Source organism: Schistocerca piceifrons, chromosome X (genome assembly GCF_021461385.2).
Source record: "Schistocerca piceifrons isolate TAMUIC-IGC-003096 chromosome X, iqSchPice1.1, whole genome shotgun sequence".
NCBI lineage: Eukaryota > Metazoa > Arthropoda > Insecta > Orthoptera > Acrididae > Schistocerca > Schistocerca piceifrons.
Window position 1 is genome coordinate 54449890 of NC_060149.1, and position 25432 is coordinate 54475321.

At 42.5% G+C, this 25432-nt stretch overlaps 1 protein-coding gene across 1 annotated transcript in view; it reads right to left on the reverse strand.

The window, feature by feature from the left end:
- LOC124722173 overlaps window positions 1-25432 on the reverse strand; it is a 294914-nt gene that overhangs the window by 42940 nt on the left and 226542 nt on the right. Inside the window, exon 8 of the mRNA XM_047247374.1 lies at window positions 5175-5320. Within this exon, the coding sequence (XP_047103330.1) occupies window positions 5175-5320 (146 nt within the window). The remainder of the gene's footprint in view (window positions 1-5174; window positions 5321-25432) is intronic.

Sequence of the window (25432 nt, forward strand, 5' to 3'; positions counted from 1 at the left end):
TTCCCTTTTTAACTCGAAAATACGCGGTATGCACTTGGTAGGATCTGGTATATGTACAGTTATTACGTTGGCACCGCAGGTAGCATAGAGATTGCTGTTCCCAAGCTTCCAGCTACAGATACTGTGGTTGCTATGGCTCTGTTCCTTATAGAGTTAAGAAGCTGTTCCGGTACTGTTCTTTTGTTCACGTGTTTTGAGTGTGCGTGAGTGAAAGAAAATGGTTGTTTCGATGGACAAAATGTTGCTGGAAGAACCGGAGAACACCAAATATGTAAACAAAAGACAGTTACTAGGTAAATTAGAAGAAGAGGGAGAAGTTGGTGCGATTTCTGTATTGAGATCGGGGACTGATGACCATAGATGTTAAGTCCCATAGTGCTCAGAGCCATTTGTATTGAAATCGGTAAATATCAATGAAGTACCTTTTATGGTTGCAATTTCTTGGGATCAAATTACTGAACTATCGGTTCTGAAGTAATGGAAAACAGTACGACCTGCTATTTGTGATTCCACCGCCAAAGTTTGTGAAGTTGTCAACACCTCTGAATTCACTGAAGTGTTAGCAAACATTCTTGGTTGTTCAGATGTGGACAACAGTGGCGTAGATGCCTGGTTGCAATGTGACAGTGATAGTAGTTGCAGCATGACGAAAAACGACGGAATAAGCATCGTTACCTACTGTGCTGCAGAGAACGACAGCGATGGTGATGTGGAAAATGAAAGTGGCGTTTTAGAGGAAGAAATAATGCCACATGCGGGGCAAACCAATCAAGAACAAAAATAGACAACTATTGTCAAGTGCCTGAAACATCCAGTAACGTACAGTCATATTTCCCAAAATATAAGTTTCTGTGCTGTCGTGCGTTCTGTTCTTATTCTCTAAGTCAAAATGTGGAGATTCAATGACGAGATTAAATAACAGCGCAGTGGAACAGTATGGACAGTTGACAAGTGCAGCGTATAGATATTCATTTCCGGCGTGTCTGCACTGAAGTTGACCAATATCAAAAGCCAGAGTGAACACATAAGCACGACCTATACACGAGCTGCTCCATTCCGCTGTATTTTAATAACTTCATCAAAACTCGACATTTGCGCTTCAGCGATGAATAAGAGAAGAACGCACGACAATATAGAAATTCTAATGTTTTCTTCAGGCAAATATCAGCAGCGGATATATGTTTCAGGAAACTCATGGTACTTGGCTGTATTAGAATAATTTATTTATTTGCTTCCCGTTTCAGTCAATGACCATCATCTGGCACCTGAAGCAACGTAAAAAAAAACAAAAATGACAGCAAACCCTCAATATGCAAAACGGAGGAAAGACACAAAAGTACAAAACGGAACTTACGAAAAACTGAGTAATACAAATCACACGTCAATCATGTTGAACCGTAAAATCACATTAGCTGTCAAACTGACGAATAATAACACACAAGAACAGTAATTTTCCCACATTGGCGACTTTTATTCCGTATCCAGTTTCCTGTTGTGTGTTCATGACGAAAGTTGCAAATTATGGGAAAATTTTCTTTTTCTGTGTTATTATTCATGAATTAGCCAGGTAATGCGATTTTATGGTTCAACATGACTTACATTTAACTTATATTACTCAACTTTTCGTATCTTACTTTTTGTATTTTCTTTTTGTACTTTAGATTTTTTTGTAATTTTTGTTTTTTAACGTTGATTCAGGTGTGAAATGATGGTCATTCACCGAAACCGGCAGCAAACAAATAAATTATCCTAATGCAATCAAGTGTCTGATTGTCCTCAAAATACAATATTCTATCTTGGGAAATATTTTTATGTGCGTACTGCATTTGGTAACACACTGTCTCGTCAAAAGTATCCCCTATGCAAAGTGGCACTGACCATTAATGTCACGAGAGGAGAACGCACCAGTGTAAAAGGAAGATGCCAAATCAGACACCTTTCAGCCGTCTAGTTTCCGAACTTATTTTATTTGGCTACCAGGTTTGGCGTTTTAGTACGACATCTTCAGGCCACTAACCGATGTGTAGGATGTGTAGGAAGATTTAACCTCGGTTCTGGTCAAAACAGGGACCAGCATTCGAAAACTGGTATTTGTAAATTTCTGCTTGCTATACCGATTCTGGTCAAAGCAGATCGGTATAGCAAGCAGAGATCTACAGATAAAAGTGTTCGAATGCTCGCCCCTGTTTTGACCAGACCCGTAGTTAAATCTTCGTGCACGTCGGTCAATGGCCTGAAGATCGTGCAGTAAATCGCCGAAACTGGTAGCCAAATAAAATAAGTTTGTCAACTAGGCGGCTGAAAGGTGTTTTATTTGACATCCCGTATCGAACAGACTAGTCCCGCAACCATTTCTGAAAAGATAGACATACAAAGTGTAAAAGGAGGCGAAGACTATTGTGTTGTCTGTAGAAAAGCAGTGAGAGGAGAATTGGTAGGTGAAGAGATTGGTTCAAATGGCTCTGGGCACTATGGGGGTTAACTTCTGAGGTCACCAGTCCTCTTGAACTTAGAACTACTTAAACCTAACTTACCTAAGGACATCACACACACCCATGCCCGAGGCAGGATTCAAACCTGCGACCGTAGCGGTCGCGCGGTTCCAAACTGTAGCGCCTAGAACCGCTCGGCCACTCCGGCCGGCTAGGTGAAGAGAGCTGAGTGACTTGGGACGTGGGCTAGTCATGGAATGTCACGTGGGTAACAAAACCATTAGGGACATTCCAAACCTTCTAAAGTTGTGCAAGGCGACTGGTGGTGATGCGATTGTCACATGCTAACGCGAAGGAACAACAACGCGCTAAACTAAGACCAGACACCTCATGTACTGATGGTAGGGAACGGTCGAGCGTAGTGGCCGAGCGGTTCTAGGCGCTTCAGTCCGGAACCACGCGGCTGCAACGGTCACAGGTTCAAATCCTGCCTCGGGCATGGATGTGTGTGATGTCCTTAGGTTAGTTAGGTTTCAGTAGTTCTAAGTTTATGGGACTGATGACCTAAGATGTTAAGTCCCATAGTGCTCAGAGCCATTTGAACCGTCGGGCACTGCAGAGGGTTGTTGTAACGACCTGCATGACATAAACAGAAGGCATCACTCCTGCGTTCCAAGGTATGACTGTGCGAAAGAAGTTAAAAAGTGGGGTACAGTGGTGTAGCAACTCTTCATAAGCCACAGATTTCTGTTGTCAGTAATAAGCGACATTTGAGTCGATGTGAAAAGCGACGCCAGTGGACAGCGAATGACTGGAAACGAGTGATTTGGAGTGACGAGTCACGCCATATCCTGTGGCAATCCGATGGAAGGGTTTAGGCTTGGTGAATGCCTGGAGAACGTTGCCTGTCATCATGTGTAGTGCCAACAGTGAAGTACTGAGGGAGTGGCTTGGGGACGTTTTCCGTGGTTAGCGTGTGGCCCCGTTATTACGATTAAGAAAATGTTGAATGCAGAAGTATTTGAACACAGCTTAAAGGTTGTGTAATGTGCACAGTATAAGAACACTTGCACGCAATGACTGTTATCAGCATTACAATGCACCCTGTCATAAAGGGTTAGAAGGTCAACTTCGCTCCAGTTCCATGCCTTCTCTGCTTTCGGCTCTTGAAGAAGAGTGGGCTGCCATTCCTCATTATGACTTTTGTGATTGTATTCGTTGCAATTGCCTGTTACATGATATTCTTTCTTCGTACAGTTTTGCTTTTGTAGTCTTCAGATTTTTTAACCTTCAACCATTCCGATGTACAAGACAGTATAAAGTACTGCAGAAGACGTTACCGTCTTATGGGTGCATGGGCGGTACGTTATCAGAGGAAATGAGATTTTCGACTGTCTCACTAACAAGTCTATCCACTATGGGATAAACATGTATGACCGTGTTCCAGTTCCACACGGAGAGCTTCTCTAAGATATTTGAAAATCACATCTTATGAAATAGAAGGTGGTACCTGTTATACCAGCAAAGGGGAAGAGATTATGCAGACACTGCGCAGACCATCCCTGCAGTTCCGTGGTACTCCTTTGGGATGTACCACAGAACATTCCTCGTTACAGTGTTTTGTTTCCGCAGACAGCACCTCTAGCGTCTACAATGTGTGATTGTGGCGCGGACGAGAGCACCTGACTCATGATTTATCGGTTGGACGATACAGTACCATGCGACAACCAATTTACTGCTTTGTGAACAACCACTACCTACCAGGATGAACATGCTATTTACAACAGGTGATGTTCAAAAATGGTTCAAATGGCTCTGAGCACTATGGGACTTAACTGCTGTGGTCATCAGTCCCCTAGAACTTAGAACTACTTAAACCTAACTAACCTAAGGATATCACACACATCCATGCCAGAAGCAGGATTCGAACCTGCGACCGTAGCGGTCGCGCGGTTCTAAACTGCAGCGCCTAGAACCGCTCGGCCACTCCAGCCGGCAACAGGTGATGTGTCCGTGTTAAACATATATCCAACGTTTTTGGAGCTAGTCTGATTACGATATAATTAAGTTGAAATGGGTCACGCTTTGTGGACAACCACTACCTACCAGGACGAAGATGCTGTTTACAGCAGGTGATGTGTCCGTGTTAAACATATATCTAACGTTTTTGGAGCTAGTCTGATTACGATATAATTAATATGAAATGGGTCACGCTTTGTGGACAACCACTACCTACCAGGATGAAGATGCTGTTTACAACAGGTGATGCGTCTGTGTTAAACATATATCCAACGTTTTTGGAGCTAGTCTGATTACGATATAATTAAGTTGAAATGGGTCACGCACTCACGGTTGTGCATATATTAAGATACACCGTATTTATTAAATAAATGTTGCTGATTACATTTTGCAATACATCATAAATCGAAGGTTGTCTGAATTGATAACGACCAGAGTCTACAACCGAAAAAACACTTCAGATGTTGTTTTTACGGAAATACTGAGTTTTACTGGTAAATGATCTTCATGCGTGGTAGAAGGGAATAGTGTCTGTATTTTAAAATCGTTTTTATTCGTGATTGCAGGTTTCTCGGCGTATTACAACGATAAAGCCTTCTCGGCTGATGACCCGAGAAGCTTTTATCATCGTTTTTAGACGTTGGAACACGGGCAGTCGTCTTGTAAGGTTCGTCCTTACGCATCGCGAGTGCGTAGAAGCTGGTGTGCAAGATGAGAGCTCACCTTGTTGGTGAGCTGCTGGTGCATGAACTCCTCGAGCGAGGCGACCGCGTCGCGCACGGTGAGGTTGCTGTGCGGCCGCAGCAGTTGCTCGTCGGCTTCGCTGTAGCCCAGGAACAGGAAGACGCCCTGCGGCAGCTTGTGCCCGTCTGCAAAATAACGTTATCCCCGTGTTTACTTCTCAGATGTCATACATAAGCTAGCTGCAGTCTGTCAGTAATAAGCTTGTGGCACAAAAAATTACTTCGTAATGAAAGGTCTCTGAATGCAGCAGCATTTCTGCTTGCTGAACATATAAGGCTTTTACAAGACATATATAACACTGCAGGCCCAGAACAATTCAAAAAGTCGGAATCTCGTTACAATCCCTCTGCATCTCAGAACAGCGCAAAATCTGCGCGCCACATTACTTTGAAAATGCTTCGAAGGCCATAGGCCGTCAGTCAGTTGAACACCTTTCACTCTAGCAAGAAGAAGTCTTACAGTAGTTTTAGATCGAACGTTATACCTTAAAAATAAGGAAGAACAACATTTTTCAACGAAGACAGCTACTTAATAAACAGGAAAAGTAACGGTTAACGATGGATGTTGGAATCGTTTAGAGATTACGTCGACGACATTACAGACAGAACACTAGCTCAGCTGGACAAGAAATGATCTTAGGAGTCATCCAGAATTGTCTCAATATATCTAGTAAAATCACGGAAACTCTAAATCAGAATTTCGGAACAAGAATTTGAAAACCGTAACCCCCGAATACGAAACCAAAGTGTTCACCATCGTGGTACCACGAGAGAGCGATTGAAAATGTCGATATTGATCCAAAAGCCGAGTTATTGAACGGAATGTTGTTTGTTGCTCATATTTAAACGGAGTAATGTTGTGCACATTTAAACTGGTTCACCGTAACATTTTGTCTTATGACCGCAAAACGTAGATTTGCGACACACTGCTTTACAGGGGCCGGCCGAGATGGCTAAGGCAGTAGCACTCATAGCCGGGAGGACACTCTTGATTCACGTTTCGCATGTGTTCCGTGCGGCCCTGCTTTACGCGAATTTTAAAAATCCCGCCACCTCCCGTATGCGGCGCTGTCTGTCTGTGTGATGCTCCCTGGCGGCTCTTTTCCCGAGTTCGCGCGTGCCGCGACCTGGGAGGGCACGCTTTCTCTTTCTAGACGCGCTATAGTGCGGAGCTAAAGTCCGATTAAAATTACTTGATAGTTGACCTTAACGCATTGGTGCTGTCTTCCTGCAATCAGAGCGCCCAACCTCAAGCCCGAACTGCTCATCGTCGCCAAATTGCCACGACAAATGGTCAGTTCACTTCCAATTCCTTGCCTCGATTTTTTCTTAATGAGTCTGGATCCCGAATCCTCAGTCTGGGCCTTTTACTTTACGTTTCATCAAACATGAAAATCACACCTAAGACAACACACACACACACACACACACACACACACACACACACACACGCATATATACGCACAAAAATGCTTAAGAAATACACATGTTTCATACAAGGAATTAACCTAACACTAATGTATCCTTTCGCACAAGATGTCATTCAGCATCACATGTGCAGATATTATGATCACAGGGATCAACTTACGTTACATAAGCTTCGTACGACACTGCGTGAAGCTGAACATTTTAAAGTTGCAATTCATCGCTGTGACTGTGTCAGCAAAGTCATAATTATGAGTAAACTCCAATGTAATGGCGTAGCGCAGTGGTAAGAATACAAACGTGGTAAGTAGAAGGTTATGGGTTCTAATTTAGTCAACTGTTTATAAATTATAATGAAAGTGACTCTGATTGTTATTTTTATTCAATTAATTTGTTTAACAGTAACTTTTTATTTCTGACACTGCCGTGTCGTTTTCACCGTTTTACTGACTTTTTTATTTCCTCTTATTTTTCTTCCTATCGCTTTTATTTCGTATGGTATTTGCCTCTGTCGTCTATAACCTCTAACCAAGTGGCAACCAGGATTTCTAATCAGTTGCTAATACGATAGCTTGTGTAACCAGTGTGAGGATAGTTTCAGAAAATCAGTGATAACGAGAATTTACAGTTTGCTGTTAGCGCTGAAACTGCAGTTCCTCTATCTTGAGTTTGTGCGGAGGTAGATGCGAGCTTTATTCGCCGTGAACCAAGCGATCGCGATTTTAGTTCTGCCGCAAATTGTTGACCGCCGTTTTCTCCGATACACAGCACATCACGCGGTTTTGGTTAGGTTAGGTCAGAAGTTTACATTCAGAGCTACAAAACGCGTTCTCTGTCACAGTTCAGTCGTTGGTCACTTAATATCAGCTGTCGACAGAGCTTTTGCGTCATACCTCGTGGCGCCGGCTAGCGACATTGCTCCGCGTTACACAACAGTGTTTGTGAAGGGACACACCGTGTTCGTGTGTCGCTTATAACTGAGCGGTAGCCGGCAGCCGATGTGGCAGCACTGTAGTGGCAAGTGACAGACATCATTGTCGAGCAATTTCAATCGGAATATAGAGCAGTATGAGTCGTCTATTGCAGTTGAGATGAAATTTTCTTCGTCGTATCGTCGAGGTGCGCAGTCATTTATTTAGTTGTTGATGTAACAGGCTTCCTATCTCTCCGTTGTTGCAGCGATGTAAAGAAATTTATCTGCCATCTTGTATTTAGTTCAATTTACTGATCAGCATAAACCAAAAAAGAAAATTAAACCTGTCTTGTAGTACGTAAAGGAAGGCTTTTCGTAAGTACAACGGATATAGCATATGCAAGTGTAAGACTATCTAACCACAAAAATTTCGTTGGGGACACAAATGTAAAACTTGCACAGAAATCAATGTTACCGTTTGACGACGGGCTCGGATCCGTAACTAGTAACGGTGCAATAAAAACATTAAAAAAAAAAAAAACTTGTGGTTGGTTGTCGTATTTGCTACAGTGTAATTTATGGAAACATCTGCGGTGCTCTCTAACCACAATGGATAAAATAAAGTGTGTGTTCGTGATCTACCTTGTATCACACGTTCGAGAATCGATTATAGCTCCATTGCGAGTGGTTCCACTATGATGTGTGATCGGTGATTAAGCACACATGTTGTGTGTGTTTTGGTACCCCAGCTACGTGAGAGAAGAGTGGCTTGTAGTTTCACCGTCTGATGTCTTATATTAGCTTATGTTGAGATCTTGTAGCTTCTGTTTGACATCTGATTCCGTATCTCAGTGATATGATACGAGCAGTGATTTGATTGACGTGGAAATAGGTTGCATGTCTTTCGAGCGGACGGCCTGAAAGTCTCGCGTTAGTTCCGTGAGGAATTTCGAGGAATTCTAGTAAGACTGAAGGCACCGCCGCGCGTTAGATGGCCACTTAGTGGCGTCATCTGCGGACATATGGTTTGCGAAGGCCATGTCCGAGAGAGTACTAAGTTTGAATGGCTGTGTTTTGTTATGATCTTGTTGTTCTTTGTTGGACGAACGTTGGTGTGCTTAACTGTGTCGCCGACTTGTGTTCCTCTGAATTCGTCTCGAGTGTGATATTGGCATCTCTAGTCTATTGATCAGCATTTAGCTTCAGGATTGCCGTTGTGCTTTTTGATTAGTTTTAAGAACCGACCTCCTTGTAGTTGTATTAATATGTTCTACATTATATAATGTTGCTTATTTTACGGACGTGCCCATACTAGTTAAGTTGAGCCATATAGTACCTAAGGAAAGACGGATGTGTTTTCGTTGTAGCCGTCGTTGTCTTTTCTTAGTGGCAGTCTTAATATTTTCATCTGCAAAGTCGTACAACGAAGACTGTTCTTATTCTGTAGTGATGGCTATCGCTGTAGTGCGGGTTTCACTGTTAAGCTAGTGCCTTTGTAAAGGGGTCAGGTTCCCGCCTTAAATTGAAGACCTAGTTCAAGTTACGGCTAGTACCCATTAGCGTAGTCATAGTTCATCATAAGGACCTACTGGCATAGTTATAAGCGACGCCTAGCTTGTTAAGGTAACTAATCGTGAGCGCTCTAGTTTAGGTAGCTTGGGAGTAGTTAGAACGGCTGTTACTTTGTCTACTTAATGTCTTGTAATTTTCGATACAAAGTGGCTACATGGAGAGATGCTAACTATATCACTGCCTAACGGCAAACGCTAGTTTCTTATCCACTGTGCATGTTGGTTTCATGTCTGATATTTATTGAGGTCAAGACCTTATTAATATTTTTCTGGTTATTTAAGGGCAAAGTTCAACTGGTTGTTTTTGCCTCTTTTGAAATGTAGTCGGACAGCGGTGGTATTTCTTGAAGTGAGACCCAGTTACTTGTAAGATCTCTGTTGTAGAGCAAGAGTGTTCCGCTTTCCGTGCGTCTTTTTTTCTCCCCCGGCAGTCAGTGGGGTGTGCGACGTCGTTCCCACGGACACCGCGCTGGTCCTGCCCCGTACGGGTTCTTGCTTGTAGAACCTGGCTCACGGCAGCTTCTGGGAAACTGTTGATGGTATCTGAGAAAAGCGAAAAGAAATAATAAAAAGAAAATCTGGAAAATAAAGCCAGCCCAAAAGAACCTCAGTCGGAAACACCGAGCGCCTCACTCCCCCTCCTACGCTCGTCGTCGTTTCAACATGGTTTCACCAAACCGCTTAAAGGAAGTGCCGTGACAGTTGCTTTTGAAAGGTCACAGCCTATTTCTTATCCCGTTCCAGCACTATCAGAATGCCGACAGGAAGTTCAGTCCTAGTAACCTAGGTTTCCTTCTCTCTTTTTCGATTGACGTGCTTCATTCACACATAAGCTAGCCACTTAGCGACTGTGTGATTAGCTGTAGATTTTGGGGTCCGATATTCGATCCGCCGTCGATCGCAGAATTCCTTAGACAGATGTTTTGACTGTCACCTCTAGCAGCGAATTGTGTACACGAAATACACTGATAAGCCACAGTGGTTTGAGGAGTACGATAAGGGAACTCACTTTGATGTCTTGGCTAGTAAATTCGTCTGATCTGAACCTGATGGACACATCTGGGATGCCATCGGTCCCCAGCTTCCAGCCCACAAACCACCTGCCCGTAATTTGTGGGAATTGCTTGGTAGACATCTGGTGTCTCCTACTTCTGGAAACATAACCAGGAGTTCATACGCTGCCGTATTGCGAGCCAAAGGTCGAGCAACACGATGTTTAGTGGCTGATCATAATATTTTGGCTCATAAGTTTATTACTACCCTTCTACTTAATAGCACATAGTATTCTACATTACAACTGACACTTCAATAAAGTTTTTATATGAGCTATATTCTCAACTCTTTGTGTTTACGATTCATTCAACTGTACAGCCATGTTAAAACTGTTATGAAAAAAGGAAACAAATTATAAATATAATCATCCTTAGAACAAAGAAAACAAGGTTTCCTTAATCGGATGTTGCGAGGTGTACCTATCGCTAAAAACTAGTCTATTGTTGGGGCTGTTCAACTGTATTGGGGTGGATAAGTACCAAATGGTGACATCACTTCGTTCTTCGGCAAGATTTAGGTGTGGCAAGAAATCAATGCAAAGGAATTTTAACTGCGAACATTTTAGGTTAGAATTTACCGTGACTGTTATTGACATCAAATGGAACAACAAGTTTAATATTTCCAGTCACTGTTTATTTATCTCCAGTACGCGTTTCGAAGGTTTAAACCTACATCATCAAATGGATTTATATGTGTTAGTATGACATATGTGTCAACGGCCTTGCCGCGGTGTTAACATTGGTTCCCATCCGATCACCGAAGCTAAGCGATGTCGGGCTGGGCTAGCACTTGTATGGGTGACCATCCGGTCTGCCGAGCGCTGTTGGCATGCGGGGTGCACAGAGCCCTTGAGAGGCAAACTGAGGAGCTACTTGATAAGAAGTAGCGGCTTAGGTCTCGTAAACTGACATACGGCTGGGAGAGCGGTGTGGTGACCACATGTTCCTGCATATCCGCATCCAGTGACGCCTGGAGCTGAGCATGACACGGCGGCCGGTCGGTACCGTTGAGCCTTCCAAGGCCTGTTCGGACGGAGTTCAGTTTTAGTATGACATTTGTGTGTGTGTGTGTGTGTGTGTGTGTGTGTGTGTGTGTGTGTGTGTGTGTGTGTGTGTGTGTGTTGTGTTACGATTTTTTGGAGGAACTTATGGAACTGTCTAGTGGAGAAACAAAACACTATTTCAGAACATGGTTTTGGGTCTTTTGACAAAAAACTAAACATATCTAACGGTAAAAATAAAATAAGCAAACAGAGTACCTCCAGTGGTCACAGGTTCCTTTCACTGTCGTAACACATCACATGTATACTGTCATATTTTGTAACAAATATTGTGTCTGGAAAGTATCAGGTGCAAGGATTACATAGCAGAAGAGAAACATTATCAAAAAGTACAAGAAATGTATATAATAACAATATTATTACAGAATAAGTTTTAAAGGATTTTGTGCATCTTTGTTTTGAGGTGTTGAATACATGCGTTGGAATACATATTTGAGCCGGTATATAAATCCGATTTTCTTATGTTTACATAGCTTAAACTAGTTATATAAACATGACAAAATCGGATTTATATACCACCTGAAATACAGTATGTATTCCAACGCATGTACTGAGCACCTCTAAACAAAGATGCCCAAAATGCTTTAAAACTTATTCTGTAATAATGTTGTTATGATGTATCTTCCTTGTACATTCTGATGTTTCTCGTCTGATATATGATCCTTGCACGTAACAGTTTCCAGACGTCAATTTGTCATGAAATATGACAATATGCATGTGATATGTTACGACAGTCAAAGGAACCTGTGACCACTGGAGGTACTCTATTTTACTTGTTTTATTTTTACCGTTATCTATACGTTTAGTTTTTTGCAAAAAACCCAAAACCCTGTTCTGAAATAGTGTTTTGTTTCGCCTTTAAATACCTAGGAATTACACTTACGAGCAACTTAAATTGGAAAGACCACATAGATAATATTGTGGGGAAGGCGAAACAAGGACTGCGCTTTGTTGGCAGAATACTTAGAATATGCGACAAACCCACTAAAGAGACGGCCTAAATTACATTTGTCCCTCCTCTGCTGGAATATTGCTGCGCGGTACATCGAAAAAGTGCAAAGAAGGGCAGCTCCTTTCGTGTTATCGCGCAATAGGGATGAGAGTGTCACTGTATGATACGGGAGTTGAGGTGGCAGTCACTGAAAGAAAGGCGGTTTTCTTTGCGGCGAGATCTATTTACGAAATTTCAATCACCAGCTTTCTCTTCCGAATGCGAAAATATTTTGTTGACACCTACCTACGTAGGGAGAAATGATCATCATAATAAAATAAAAGAAAACAGAGCTCGAAAAGAAAGGTTTAGGTGTTCCATTTTCCCACCCGCCTTTCGAGAGTGGAATGGTAGAGAAGTGGTATGAAAATGGTTCGATGAAGCCTCTGCCAGGCAATTAAGTGTGAGTCGCAGAGTAACCATTTAGATGTAAATGTAGATGTAGATGTAGATACACCCGACAGTGCCATACGTTCCTCCAAAAAATCGTAAACACACACACGCGCGCGCGCACACACACACACACACACACACACACACACACACACACACACACACACGTCATACTAAGAATTCTAAATCCACGTGATGATGGAGGTTTAAATCTTTGAAGCGCATCGTGGAGATAAATAAACAGTGACTGGTAATAGTAAAGGACTTTTAGGTTGGAACACGCAAGTAACCATGTTTTTTTTCCTGCCAAACATCTGGCTTTTTCATACGAACATAAAAAAAGTCCCCCCCATGAACCATGGACCTTGCCGTTGGTGGGTAGGCTTGCGTGCCTCAACGATACAGATAGCCGTACCGTAGGTGCAACCACAACAGAGGGGTATCTGTTGAGAGGCCAGACAAACGTGTGGTTCCTGAAGAGGGGCAGCAGCATTTTCAGTAGTTGCAGGGGCAACAGTCTGGATGATTGACTGATCTGGCCCTGTAACACCAACCAAAACGGCCTTGCTGTTGTGGTACTGCGAACGGCTGAAAGCAAGGGGAAACTACAGCCGTAATTTTTCCCGAGGGCATGCAGCTTTACTGTATGATCAAATGATGATGGCGTCCTCTTGTGTAAAATATTCCGGAGGTAAAATAGTCCCCCATTGATCTCCGGGCGGGGACTACTCAAGAGGACGTCGTTATCAAGAGAAAGAAAACTGTCGTTCTACGGGTCGGAGCGCGGAATGTCAGATCCCTTAATTGGGCAGGTAGGTTAGAAAATTTAAAAAGGGAAATTGATAGGTTAAAGTTAGATATAGCGGGAATTAGTGACGTTCGGTGGCAGAAGGAACAACACTTTTGGTCAGGTGAATACAGGGTTATAAATACAAAATCAAATAGGGGAAATGCAGGAGTAGTTTTAATAATGAATAAAAAAAATAGGAGTGCTGGTAAGCTACTACAAACAGCATAGTGAACGCATTATTGTCACCAAGATAGACACGAAGCCCACGCCTACTACAGTAGTACAAGTTTATATGCTAACTAGCTCTGCAGATGACGAAGAAATTGATGAAATGTATGAGGAGATAAAAGAAATTATTCAGGTAGTGAAGGGAGACGAATATTTAATAGTCATGGGTGACTGGAATTCGACAGTAGGAAAAGGAAGAGAAGAAAACGTAGTAGGTGAATACGAATTGGGGATACGAAATGAGACAGGAAGCCGCTGGTAGAATTTTGCACAGAGCATAACTTAATCATAGCTAACACTTGGTTCAAGAATCATGAAAGAAGGTTGTATACATGGAAGAACCCTGGAGATACTAAAAGGTTTCAGATAGATTATATAATGGTAAGACAGAGATTTAGGAACCATATTTTAAATTGTAAGACATTTCCAGGGGCAGATGTGCACTCTGACCACAATCTATTGGTTATGAACTGTAGATTAAAACTGAAGAAGCTGCAAAAAAGTGGGAATTTAAGGAGATGAGACCTGGATAAACTGACTAAACCAGAGGTTGTACAGAGTTTCAGGGAGAGCATAAGGGAACAATTGACAGGAATGGGGGAAAGAAATACAGTAGAAGAAGAATGGGTAGCTTTGAGGAATGAAATAGTGAAGGCAGCAGAGGATCAAGTAGGTAAAAAGACGAGGGCTAGTAGAAATCCTTCGGTAACTGGAGAGATACTGAATTTAATTGATGAAAGGAGAAAAAACAAAAATGCAGTATGTGAAGCAGGCAAAAAGGAATACAAACGTCTCAAAAATGAGATCGACGGGAAGTGCAAAATGGCTAAGCAGGGATGGCTAGAGGACAAATGTAAGGATGTAGAGGCTTATCTCACGAGGGGTAAGATAGATACTGCCTACAGGAAAATTAAAGAGACCTTTGGAGAAAAGGGAACCACTTGGATGAATATCAAGAGCATAGATGGAAACCCAGTTCTAAGCAAAGAAGGGAAAGCAGAAAGGTGGAAGGAGTATATAGAGGGTCTATTCAGGGGCGATGTTCTTGAGGACAATATAATGGAAATGGAAGAGGAGGTAAATCAAGATGAAATGGGAGATATGATACTGCGTGAAGAGGTTGACAGAGCACTGAAAGACCTGAGTCGAAACAAGGCCCCAGGAGCATACAACATTCCATTAGAACTTGGGAGAGCCAGGCCTAACAAAACTCTGCCATCTGGTGACCAAGATGTATGAGACAGGCGAAATTCCCTCGGACTTCAAGAAGAACATAGTAATTCCAATACCAAAGAAAGCAGGTGTTGACAGGTGTGAAAATTACCGAACAATCAGTTTAATAGGTCACAGCTGCAAAATACTAAGGCGAATTCTTTACAGACGAATGGAAAAACGGGTAGAAGCTGACCTCGGGGAAGATCAGTTTGGAATCCGTAGAAATGTTGGAACACGAGAGGGAATACTGACCCTACGACTTATCTTAGAAGAAATATTAAGGAAAGGCAACCTACGTTTCTAGCTTTTGTAGACTTAGAGAAAGCTTTTGACAATGTTGACTTGAATACTCTTTTTCAAATTCTGAAGATGGCAGGAGTAAAATACAGGGAGCGAAAGGCTATTTACAATTTGTACGGAAACCAGATGCCAGTTATAAGAGTCGAGGGACATGAAAGGGAAGCAGTGGTTGGGAAGGGAGTGAGACAGGGTTGTAGCCTCTCCCCGATGCTATTCAATCTGTATATTGAGCAAGCAGTAAAGGAAACAAAAGAAAAGTTCGGAGCAGGTATTAAAATCCATGGAGTAGAAATAAAAACTTTGAGGTTCGCCGATAATATTGTAATTCTGTCAGAGACAGCAAAAGACTTGGAAGAGCAGCTGAACGGAATGGACAGTGTCTTGAAAGGAGGGTATAAGATGAACATCAACAAAAGTAAAACGAGGATAATGGAATGTAGTCGAATTAAATTGGGTGATGCTGAGGGAATTAGATTAGGAAATGAGACACTTAAAGTAGTAAAGGAGTTTTGCTATTTTGGGAGCAAAATAACTGATGATGGTCGAAGTAGAGAGGATATAAAATGTATACTGGCAGTGGCAAGGAAAGCGATTCTGAGGAAGAGAAATTTGTTAACATCGTAAATTGATTTAAGTGTCAGGAAGTCGTTTCTGAAAGTATTTGTATGGAGTGTAGCCATGTATGTAAGTGAAACATGGACGATAAATAGTTTAGACAAGAAGAGAATAGAAGCATTCGAAATCTGGTGCTACAGAAGAATGCTGAAGATTAGATGGGTAGATCACATAACTAATGAGGAGGTATTGAATAGAATTGGGGAGAAGAGAAGTTTGTGGCACAACTTGACTAGAAGAAGGGATCGGTTGGTAGGACATGTTCTGAGGCATCAAGGGATCACCAATTTGGTACTGGAGGGCAGCGTGGAGGGTAAAAATCGTAGAGGGACCACCAAGATATGAATACACTAAGCAGATTCAGAAGGATGTAGGCTGCAGTAGGTACTGGGAGATGAAGAAGATTGCACAGGATAGAGTAGCATGGAGAGCTGCATCAACAACAAAAACGTAAAAAAAAGTGCTGTGACGCATCGTTTAATACACTGGACTTCTGTACGAGAGGAATATTCCCCTGGTGTCCACTTCTGGCGTATGAATACCTTGTCCAGGTTTTGGGAAAAATCCCAACCGATTTTCCATTCCATTCGTGCTGTGCGTGGTATACACTGGAGTGACAAAAGTCATGGGGAGCCCCCTAACGTGGTGTCGGACCTCCTTTACACCTCGACGTGGCATCGACTCAACAATTCGTTGAAGTCTCCTGCAGAGATACTAAGCCATGCTGCCTCTATAGCCGCCCATAACTGGGAAAATGTTTCCGCTGCAGGATTCTGTGCACTATCTTGTAACACCATTATCGATTATAAGTAGTTTATACAATGTAATTATGTGTATGTAACCATGAACTAGTTTTTCTTTACTGATTAAGTTCATTTAGTTGTGAAAGGAAAGTTGATATGTGTAATATATGTAATATAGAAACTTAACAGTGTATTTAAATAATGAAACTTTATAAAATATGCCTGTTTATAAAAGAGAAATTGTATGTAGAATACTTATGGTACTTGTATTATAAGGAGGGAAAAGGTGTAGGGAACCCCCTCCGCGACGGAAGGGGCTTGGTGCGTGGGAAAAGGTGGATCTGGCGGTCAATCTGGGCGGCAAGAGAAAGAGCACATTAGGCAGTCAGTGGCCAGCAGTTGTACAGTCAACACTGCGGGTGCCAAGTGAGGCATTCAGGAACCGATTTATGATGGAATGGCCTCGGATGTGCTTTCGGCTGAAAAATGGTGCTCTCGCATTTTGGTATGGCTCTAAAATGATTAATACGTCGCCAAGATGATTTGAATAGAGCATTAAACCACCAGAGGTGAAACCAGTTAGCCGCCACGTACTCGCCACCACTATTGCGCTACTGCTTCATCAACTTTGGAAATCAGATATGTGTACCAGTATGAACCAGTATGCTTGTGTATGAGTGTTTTTCAATAATAATTTCAATGATAAAAATTCGTGTTTGAGCTTTGAAACTGTCCTGTCCATGAAACCAAGCAGCGTTCTATCCTAAATGTGCCAAAGACCGAGTATCCTGTTTATGAAGAACCACTAACTTGTTTCTGTTTGAATGTGCCTAAGTTTCAGTGTTAAAGCATATAAAAGTTGCTAGTTAAATTACTTATTTCACAGGTAAAGAGAGAGGCACATAATTTGGAACTTATAAAATGCTTTATTTTGCTTTGAGTTGTTTCTGCTTTGAATGTGCCAAAGTTTTAGTGCTAAAGGGCATAAAATGTTGTTAGTTAAAATCACTTTCTTCACAATTTTGAACCTACTTGAAACTCAACTTTACCATTAACTTATTTCTGAAGTTAATTAAGAATTTTGCTGGCATAAATTGCTACAAAGCATTGAAAGATAAGTAATCTCAAGTAGGGTTAGAAACCAGTATTAGTGTGATGTAAATTGTTTGTGAAATGCGTTTATAGTTTGCTTCTAAAGGAAGTGACTGTTTATGGGTCCCAACTTTAATCTTTTCTAGTATGAAAAAGTTAATCTAAATAGTAGTTTTGCTAACGAAATGTGATACATTTCCACAGTAGAGTGAATATAAAAAGTGTATGTACAGTGTCATTTAATTGCATTTGTGATGTTTGGTTGTTAGTTAAATCAGGACTCTGTTCATGCTCAAATTTGGTCTTATGATGCCTTTGATAACATTTGGTACTGAATCGGTTAATGGTTGAAATGATGATAATTATTATTAATAGATGTATAGGGCCACCTGTCTTTCTGTGATTGCCAACTAGGCGAATGATAACTATTGCTATCTACTGTTCAGTTAATCTGGTAGTTGTGTGTGCTCATTGCACTCAAAGAAAGAAGTATCGAAAGTTTCCTTTCGTAAAATTATAGTTGAATTCTTTGAACTTTACATTCTAAATTATTATGGCTAATTAGACTGGCGACCGTATTTTCATTCTTTTATGTGAATTTAATTACTTTCGTAATTTCCAAAAATAAAGTCTTACAGTTTTTCTACTAACTGCAATTTTTACGAAATCATAGTTCGATATCCTCTGTCCACTAGGTCAACACGGTCAAACTATGCAAAATTCCTCTCAGAGCGTAACACTAGTTGCAATGAAGTGTTATACTTAACGCGGAATTATACACGACATGCATTTGCGTTGTAAACTGACCTCTTAATTGTATCTCATAGTGATTGGTGTCGGGCGATCTGTGTGGCCAAATCATTCGCTCGAATTGTCCAGAATGTTCTTCAAACCAATCACGAACAATTGTGGCCCGGTGATATGGCGCATTGTCATCCGTGAACGATTCGATTGTTCGTTGGGAACGTGAACTGAATGAATGGCTACAAATTGTCTCCAAGTAGTCAAACCTGACCTTTTCCAGTCAATGATCGGTTCAGTTGGACCAGAGGACCAGTCCATTCCATATACACGCAGCTCACACATTTATGGAGCCACCAGAAGCTAGCACAGTGCGTTGTTGAGAACTTGGGTCCATGGCTTCGTGGGGTCAGCGCCACACTCGAACCCTATTATCAGCTCAGAAATAGGGACTCATCTGACCAGGCCATGGTCTTTCAGTCCAACTCAGATGGCCACGAACCCAGGAGAGGTGCTGCAGGCAGTGTCGTGCTGTTAGCGAAGGTGCTTGCGTCGGTCGTCTGCTGCCATAGCCGATGAACGCAAAATTTCGCCGCACTATCGTAACCGATACTTTCGTCGTATCCTAAGCGATGCTTTCGTCGTGCGTCCCACATTGATTATTTTAGTTATTTCATGCAGTGTTGCTTGTCTCTCAGCACTGACAACTCTACGCAAACGCCATTGCTCTCGGTCGTTAGAGAAGGCCGGTGGTGAGATGTAGTGGCTCAAATTTGGTATTCTCGACACGCTCTTGACAATGTGGATCTTGGAATATTGAGTTCCCTAACGATTTCCGAAGTGGAATACCCTATGTGTCTAGCTCTAACTATCATTCCGCTTTCAAAGTCTGTTAATTGCCGGCATTCCATACACTACTGTTTGATTTGCACTTAGGCGTACCCTCCGATGCTATCCGTACAAAATCCATCGCAATCATGAACTGTTACCTGGCGACTTAGTGAAGCGGAGGGCATTTCCGGTGTGGGCGTTTCAAAAGATGGTGGAAGATGATGACGATTGGTTGAGTAATGTGTTGTGGACCGACGAAGCTCATTTCACGCTCCGAGGGTCTGTCAACGCCCGCAACTGCAGAATTTCGGCTACCGAAAATCCTAGAACTGTCATGGAAACTTCATTGCACGACGAGAAAGTCACGGGATGGGTTGGATTTACCACATCTACCGTTATCTGGCCATTTTTCTTCGAGAAAATGCGTGATTCTGGTTTTGTAACTGCTACCGTGACGGGTGAGAGGTACGCCGATATGTAACAGAATCGCATCATCCCCAGCCTGGATGATAAACACCTGCTGGAACGTACGATGTTTATGCAGGATGGCGCTCCACTCCATATTGCCAGATGCGTGAAAGATCTCTTACGCGCGTCGTTTGGTGATCATCGTGTGCTCAGCCGCCACTTTCGTCATGCTGGCCTCCCAGGTCCCCAGACCTCAGTCCGTGCGATTATTGGCTTTGGGGTTACCTGAAGTCGCAAGTGTATCGTGATCGACCGACATCTCTAGGGATGCTGAAAGACAACATCCGACGCCAATGCCTCACCGTAACTCCGGACATGCTTTACAGTGCTGTTCACAACATTATTCCTCGACTACAGCTATTGTTGAGGAATGATGATGGACATATTGAGCATTTCCTGTAAAGAACATCATCTTTGCTTTGTCTTACTTTGTTATGCTAATTATTGCTATTCTGATCAGATGAAGCGCCATCTGTCGGACATTTTTTGAACTTTTGTATTTTTTTGGTTCTAATAAAACCCCATGTCATTCCAAGCATGTGTGTCAATTTGTACCTTTCTATCTACATTATTCCGTGATTCATTCAGTTTTCAAATTGATACCGACTTTTTGATCACCCGGTATAATAATCATTTGTGGTTACGATACAATTCTAATAAAATTACGGGAGAAAGTATCATACAGATTTGCATGATGTATGACTGAGGTGCTGTAAAATTTTTGCCCAGGGGTATGAAATACGAACCCCGCCATAGTGGCAACATCGTCTTGTTTACGTCTGAGAAATATCGAGGTGGCACTAGAAAGCTATTGAGCTACGATGTTGTTAAAGTGGAACGGTACCAAATGGTTCAAATGGCTCTGAGCACTATGGGACTTAACATCTGAGGTCATCAGTCCCCTAGAACTTAGAACTACTTAAACCTAACTAACCTAAGGACATCACACACATCCATGCCCGAGGCAGGATTCGAACCTGCGACCGTAGCGGTCGCGCGGTTCCAAATTGAAGCGCCTAGAACCGCTCGTCCACTACGGCCGGCTGGAACGGTACCATTTACAAGCAAATCATCGTGGAACGGAGTGCCAAGTTTCAGCACGAGAACAAAGGGTGTTTTTTCTTCGAAAATAAAGCACGCAATAGTCGTTTTCAGAGAAACCATCTCGTAATTTCCATAAATTGGTTTATGGAAACATATCTCCCTTTAAATCTGGATGGCTAGACACAAATTTCAGTCCAGCTCCTTCTTTATCTGAGTCCAGTGTTATGACCACTAGGACACTCTGCTCGGTGAAAGAAACGGGGATGAGACGTTCATGTCTGCTAAATTCCTCGCCTGTTTCGACTCCCTGAGTGCCCTTTAGCTTATCCAACGCTTGTATTAAGCTGATGAAATAGTTCAGGATGTCTAAATCTGCATCCAAATGGGCACTCTGCAAATCACATATAAGTGCCTGGCAGAGGGTTCATAGAACCACCTTCACAATGCTCTATTATTTCAATCTCGCATAGCTCGTGGAAACAACGAACACCTATATCTTTCCGTAAGAGCTCTGATTTCCCTTATTTTATCGTGGTGATCGTTTCTCCCTATGTAGGTCAGTGTCAACAAAATACTTTCGCACTGGGAGGAGAAAGTTTGTGACTGGAATTTCGTGAGAAGATTGCGTCGCAAAGAAAAATGCCTTTCTTTTAATGATGTCCAGTCCAAAGCCTGTATCTTTTCTGTGACACTCTCTCCCATATTTCGCGATAATACAAAACGTGCGGCCCTTCTTTGAACTTTTTCGATTTACTCCGTCAGTCCTATCTGGTAAGAATCCCACACCGCGCAGCAGTATTCTAAAAGAGGACGGACAGGAGTAGTGTAGGCAGTCTTCTTAGCAGACCTGTTGCATTTTCTAAGTGTTCTGCCAATGAAACGCAGTCTTTGGTTAGCCTCCCCTACAACATTTTCTGTGTATTCCTTCTAATTTAAGTTGTTCGTAATCGTGATTACTAGGTATTTAGTTGAATTTACGGCCTTTAGATTTGACTGATTTATTGAGCAACCGAAGTTTAACGAATTCCTTTTAGCGCTAATGTGGATGACCTCACACTTTTCATTATTTAGGGTCAACTGCCAATTTTCGCACCATTCAGATACCTTTTCTAAATCGTTTTGAAATTTGTTTGGATCTTCTGATGACTTTTTTAGTCGATAAACAACAGCGCCATCTGCAAACAACCTAAGACGGCTGCTCAGGTTGTCTCTCAAATCGTTTTACTCGATGACTTTCCGTCAATTACTACGAACTGTGACCTATCTGACAGGAAATCGCAAATCCAGTCACATAACTGAGACGATATTCCATAAGCACACAATTTCACTACAAGCCGCTTGTGTGGTTCAGTGTCAAAAGCCTTCCGGAAATCCAGAAATACAGAATCGATCTGAAATCCCTTGTCAATAGCAATCAACACTTCATGCGAATAAAGAGCTAGTTGCGTTTCACAGGAATGTTGTTTTCTAAACCCATTTTGACTGTGTCAATAGACCGTTTTCTCCGAGTTAGTTCTTAATGTTCGAACACAATATATTTTCCAGAATCCTGATCCATATCGACGTTAATTATATGGGCCTGTAATTAAGCTGATTACTTCTACTACCTTTCTTGAATATTGGTGCGACCCGTGCAACTTTCCAGTCTTTCGGTACGGATCTTTCGTCGAGCGAACGGTTATATATGATTGTTAAGTATGGAGCTAATGCATTAGCATACTCCAAAAGTAACCTAATTGGTATACCGTCTGGACCACGAGACTTGCTTTTATTAAGTGATTTAAGTTGCTTCACTACTCCGAGGATATTTACTTCTACGTTACTCATGTTGGCAGCTGTTCTTGATTCGAATTCTGGAATATTGACTTCGTCTTCTTCTGTGAAGGCATTTCGGAAGGCTGTGTTTAGTAACACTGCTTTGACAGCACTGTCTTCGATAGTATCTCCATTGATATCGCGCAGAGAAAGCATTGATTGTTTCTTGCCGCTAACATATTTCACATACGACCAGAATCTCTTTGGATTTTCTACCAAGTTTCGAGACAGAGTTTCGTTGTGGAAACTGTTATAAACATCTCGCATTGAAGTCCGCGCTAAATTTCGAGCTTCTGTAAAAGATCGCCAATCATGGGGATTTTGCGTCGTTTTAAATTACGCATGTTTATTTCGTTGTTTCTGCAACAGTGTTCTGACCCGTTTTATGTACCGAGGAGGATCAACTCGGTCGTTTGTTAACTTATTTGGTATAAATCTCTCAATTGTCGCCGATACTATTTCTTTGAATTGAAACCACAACTGATCTACACTTATATTATTAATTTGGAAGGAGTGGAGATTGTCTCTCAGGAAGGCGTCAAGTGAATTTTTATCTGCTTTTTTTAATAGGTATATTTTTCCTTAATTTTTGGAGGATTTGGGGGTTACAGTATTCAGTCTCTCTACGACAACCCTGTGTTCAATAATCCCTGTATCCGTTTTGATGCTCGTTATTAACTCAGGATTATTTGTTGCCAAGAGGTCAAGTGTATTTTCACAATCGTTTGCTATTGGCGTGGCCTCATGACCTAACTGCTAGAAATAATTTTCAGAGAATGCGTTTAGCACAATTTCGGACGATGTTTTATGCGTACCTCCGGAATGAAACATATATTTTCGCCAACATCTCGAGGGTAAATTAAAGTCACCACCAACTATAATCGAATGAGTCGGGTATGTGTTTGAAATCAAACACAAGTCTCCTTTGAATCTTTCAGCAACTGTATCATCTGAATTGGCAAGTCGGTAAAGGATCCAAATACTATTTTATTCTGGTTGCCAAGAATGACCTCTGCCCATACTAACTCACAGGAACTACCTACCTCAATTTCGCAAGAAGATAAACTACTTCTAACAGCAACAAACACGCCACCGCCAACCGCGTGTAGCCTATCCTTTCGCAACACCGTTAGGTGTTTCGCAAAAATTTCAGCTGAGCTTATCTCCGGCTTTAGCCAGCCTTCAGTGCGTATAACGATTTGAGCATCAGTGCTTTCTGTTAGCGCTTGGAGCTGTGGTACTTTCCCAACACAGCCACGACAATTTACAACCGTTATACCGATGGTTCCTGTATCTATGTTCTTCCTGTGTTCAGCCTGCACCCTTTGTGGCTGAAGCCCTTCTTGTGTTTTCCCGAGACCCTCTAACCTAAAAATCCGCCCAGTCCACGCCACACAGCCCCTACTACCCGTGTAGCCGCCTACTGCGTATAGTGGGCACCTGACCTATTCAGCGGAACCCGAAACCCAACCACCCTTTGGCGCAAGTCGAGGAATCTGCAGCCCATACGGTCGCAGAACCGTCTGATCCTCTGATTCAGACCCTCCACTCGGCTCTGTACCAGAGGTCCGCAATCGATCCTGTCGACTATGCTGCAAATGGTCAGCTCCGCTTTCATCGTGCAAGAAAGACTGGCAGCCTTTACCACATCTGTTAGCCGCTCGAAACCAGAGAGCATCTCTTCTGATCCAAAGTGACACACATCATTGGTACCGACGTGAGCAGCCACCTGCAGTTGGCTATATGTTGTGCTCTTCATGACATCCGGGAGGACCCGTTCCGCATCTGGAATGACTCCACCTGGTATGCACACGCAGTGTACATTGGTTTTCTTTCCCTCCTCGGCAGCCACGTCCCTAAGGGGCCCCATAACGCGCCTAAAGCTGGAGCTCCCAACTATCAATAATCTCACCATCTGTGATCGGATCTTGTAGGCTGATATCTGTGATTCCCTCCTCCGACTACAAAGGCAGGGGAAGGAGGTGATCTTCTGCTGGGTGCCAGAACTCATGGCTATTGTGGGGAACGAAAGGGTGGATGTAGCAGCCAAGAAGGCGTGTTGCGATCCTCGGTTAGTTCGGTGTGCTATCCCCCTGTATATTACCGGCTCGCAGTAGGGGTACAGAGTCATTCGTCGATGGGAGGATGAGTGGCTGGAATCGTCTTCACGTAGGCTGCAATCCTATGACGCGTGGCTTCTTACTCCGGAGAGAGTATCCTCCAATGTGTCGTGCTCGTGGCGTACAGATCACTGTTCGCGAAATTTTATTAGACCAAAGGGTAGCGGCAGATATGCCGACAGATCTGCCCTCTATTTTAAGTAACGTTCATATAAATGTGGAGAGCTTTTGTGATTTGTCCAACTTATTTCCTAAATTTGTAGGGAGATGTTAGTGTTAACAGAGTGACCGGCTCACCCACGCTTTTTGTAATTGGTCAGCCAGTCACATTTCCCTGTGCCTCTTTTCAGCTCCTCTTTGGTTATACATCTTTTTGAATCCCAGGTATAGCACCTTTCATCCTTTCTCAGTTGTTTTCAGGCGTGTAAGATACAGTGACTGTGTGGCTCAACGCGAGTGAGGTCGGAGTGGGTGAACGAGTGTCATTTTATAGATTAACTCCTCACTATGAGCAGCAATTTTAGAGATTTTATTCAAATTGATTTGTCTTAATGAGAGAAAGGGCGCTGATAACCTCGCCGTTGAGCACCTGTAAGTTTCAAACACACACACACACACACACACACACACACACACACACACACACACACACAGTCTGAACGAAACATAATTGGTGGCTGGTCGCATTTCACACTGGCGCTTACGGAGAAACAGCGTTACTGCCCACTCCGTCACGTCTGACAGAGAACACGTGTGATTTCAGCAGCGCGTGTGTCATCAATTAACGTCAAATATCGCGCGGGCAGCCAAACGGAACAGAATGATCGAGG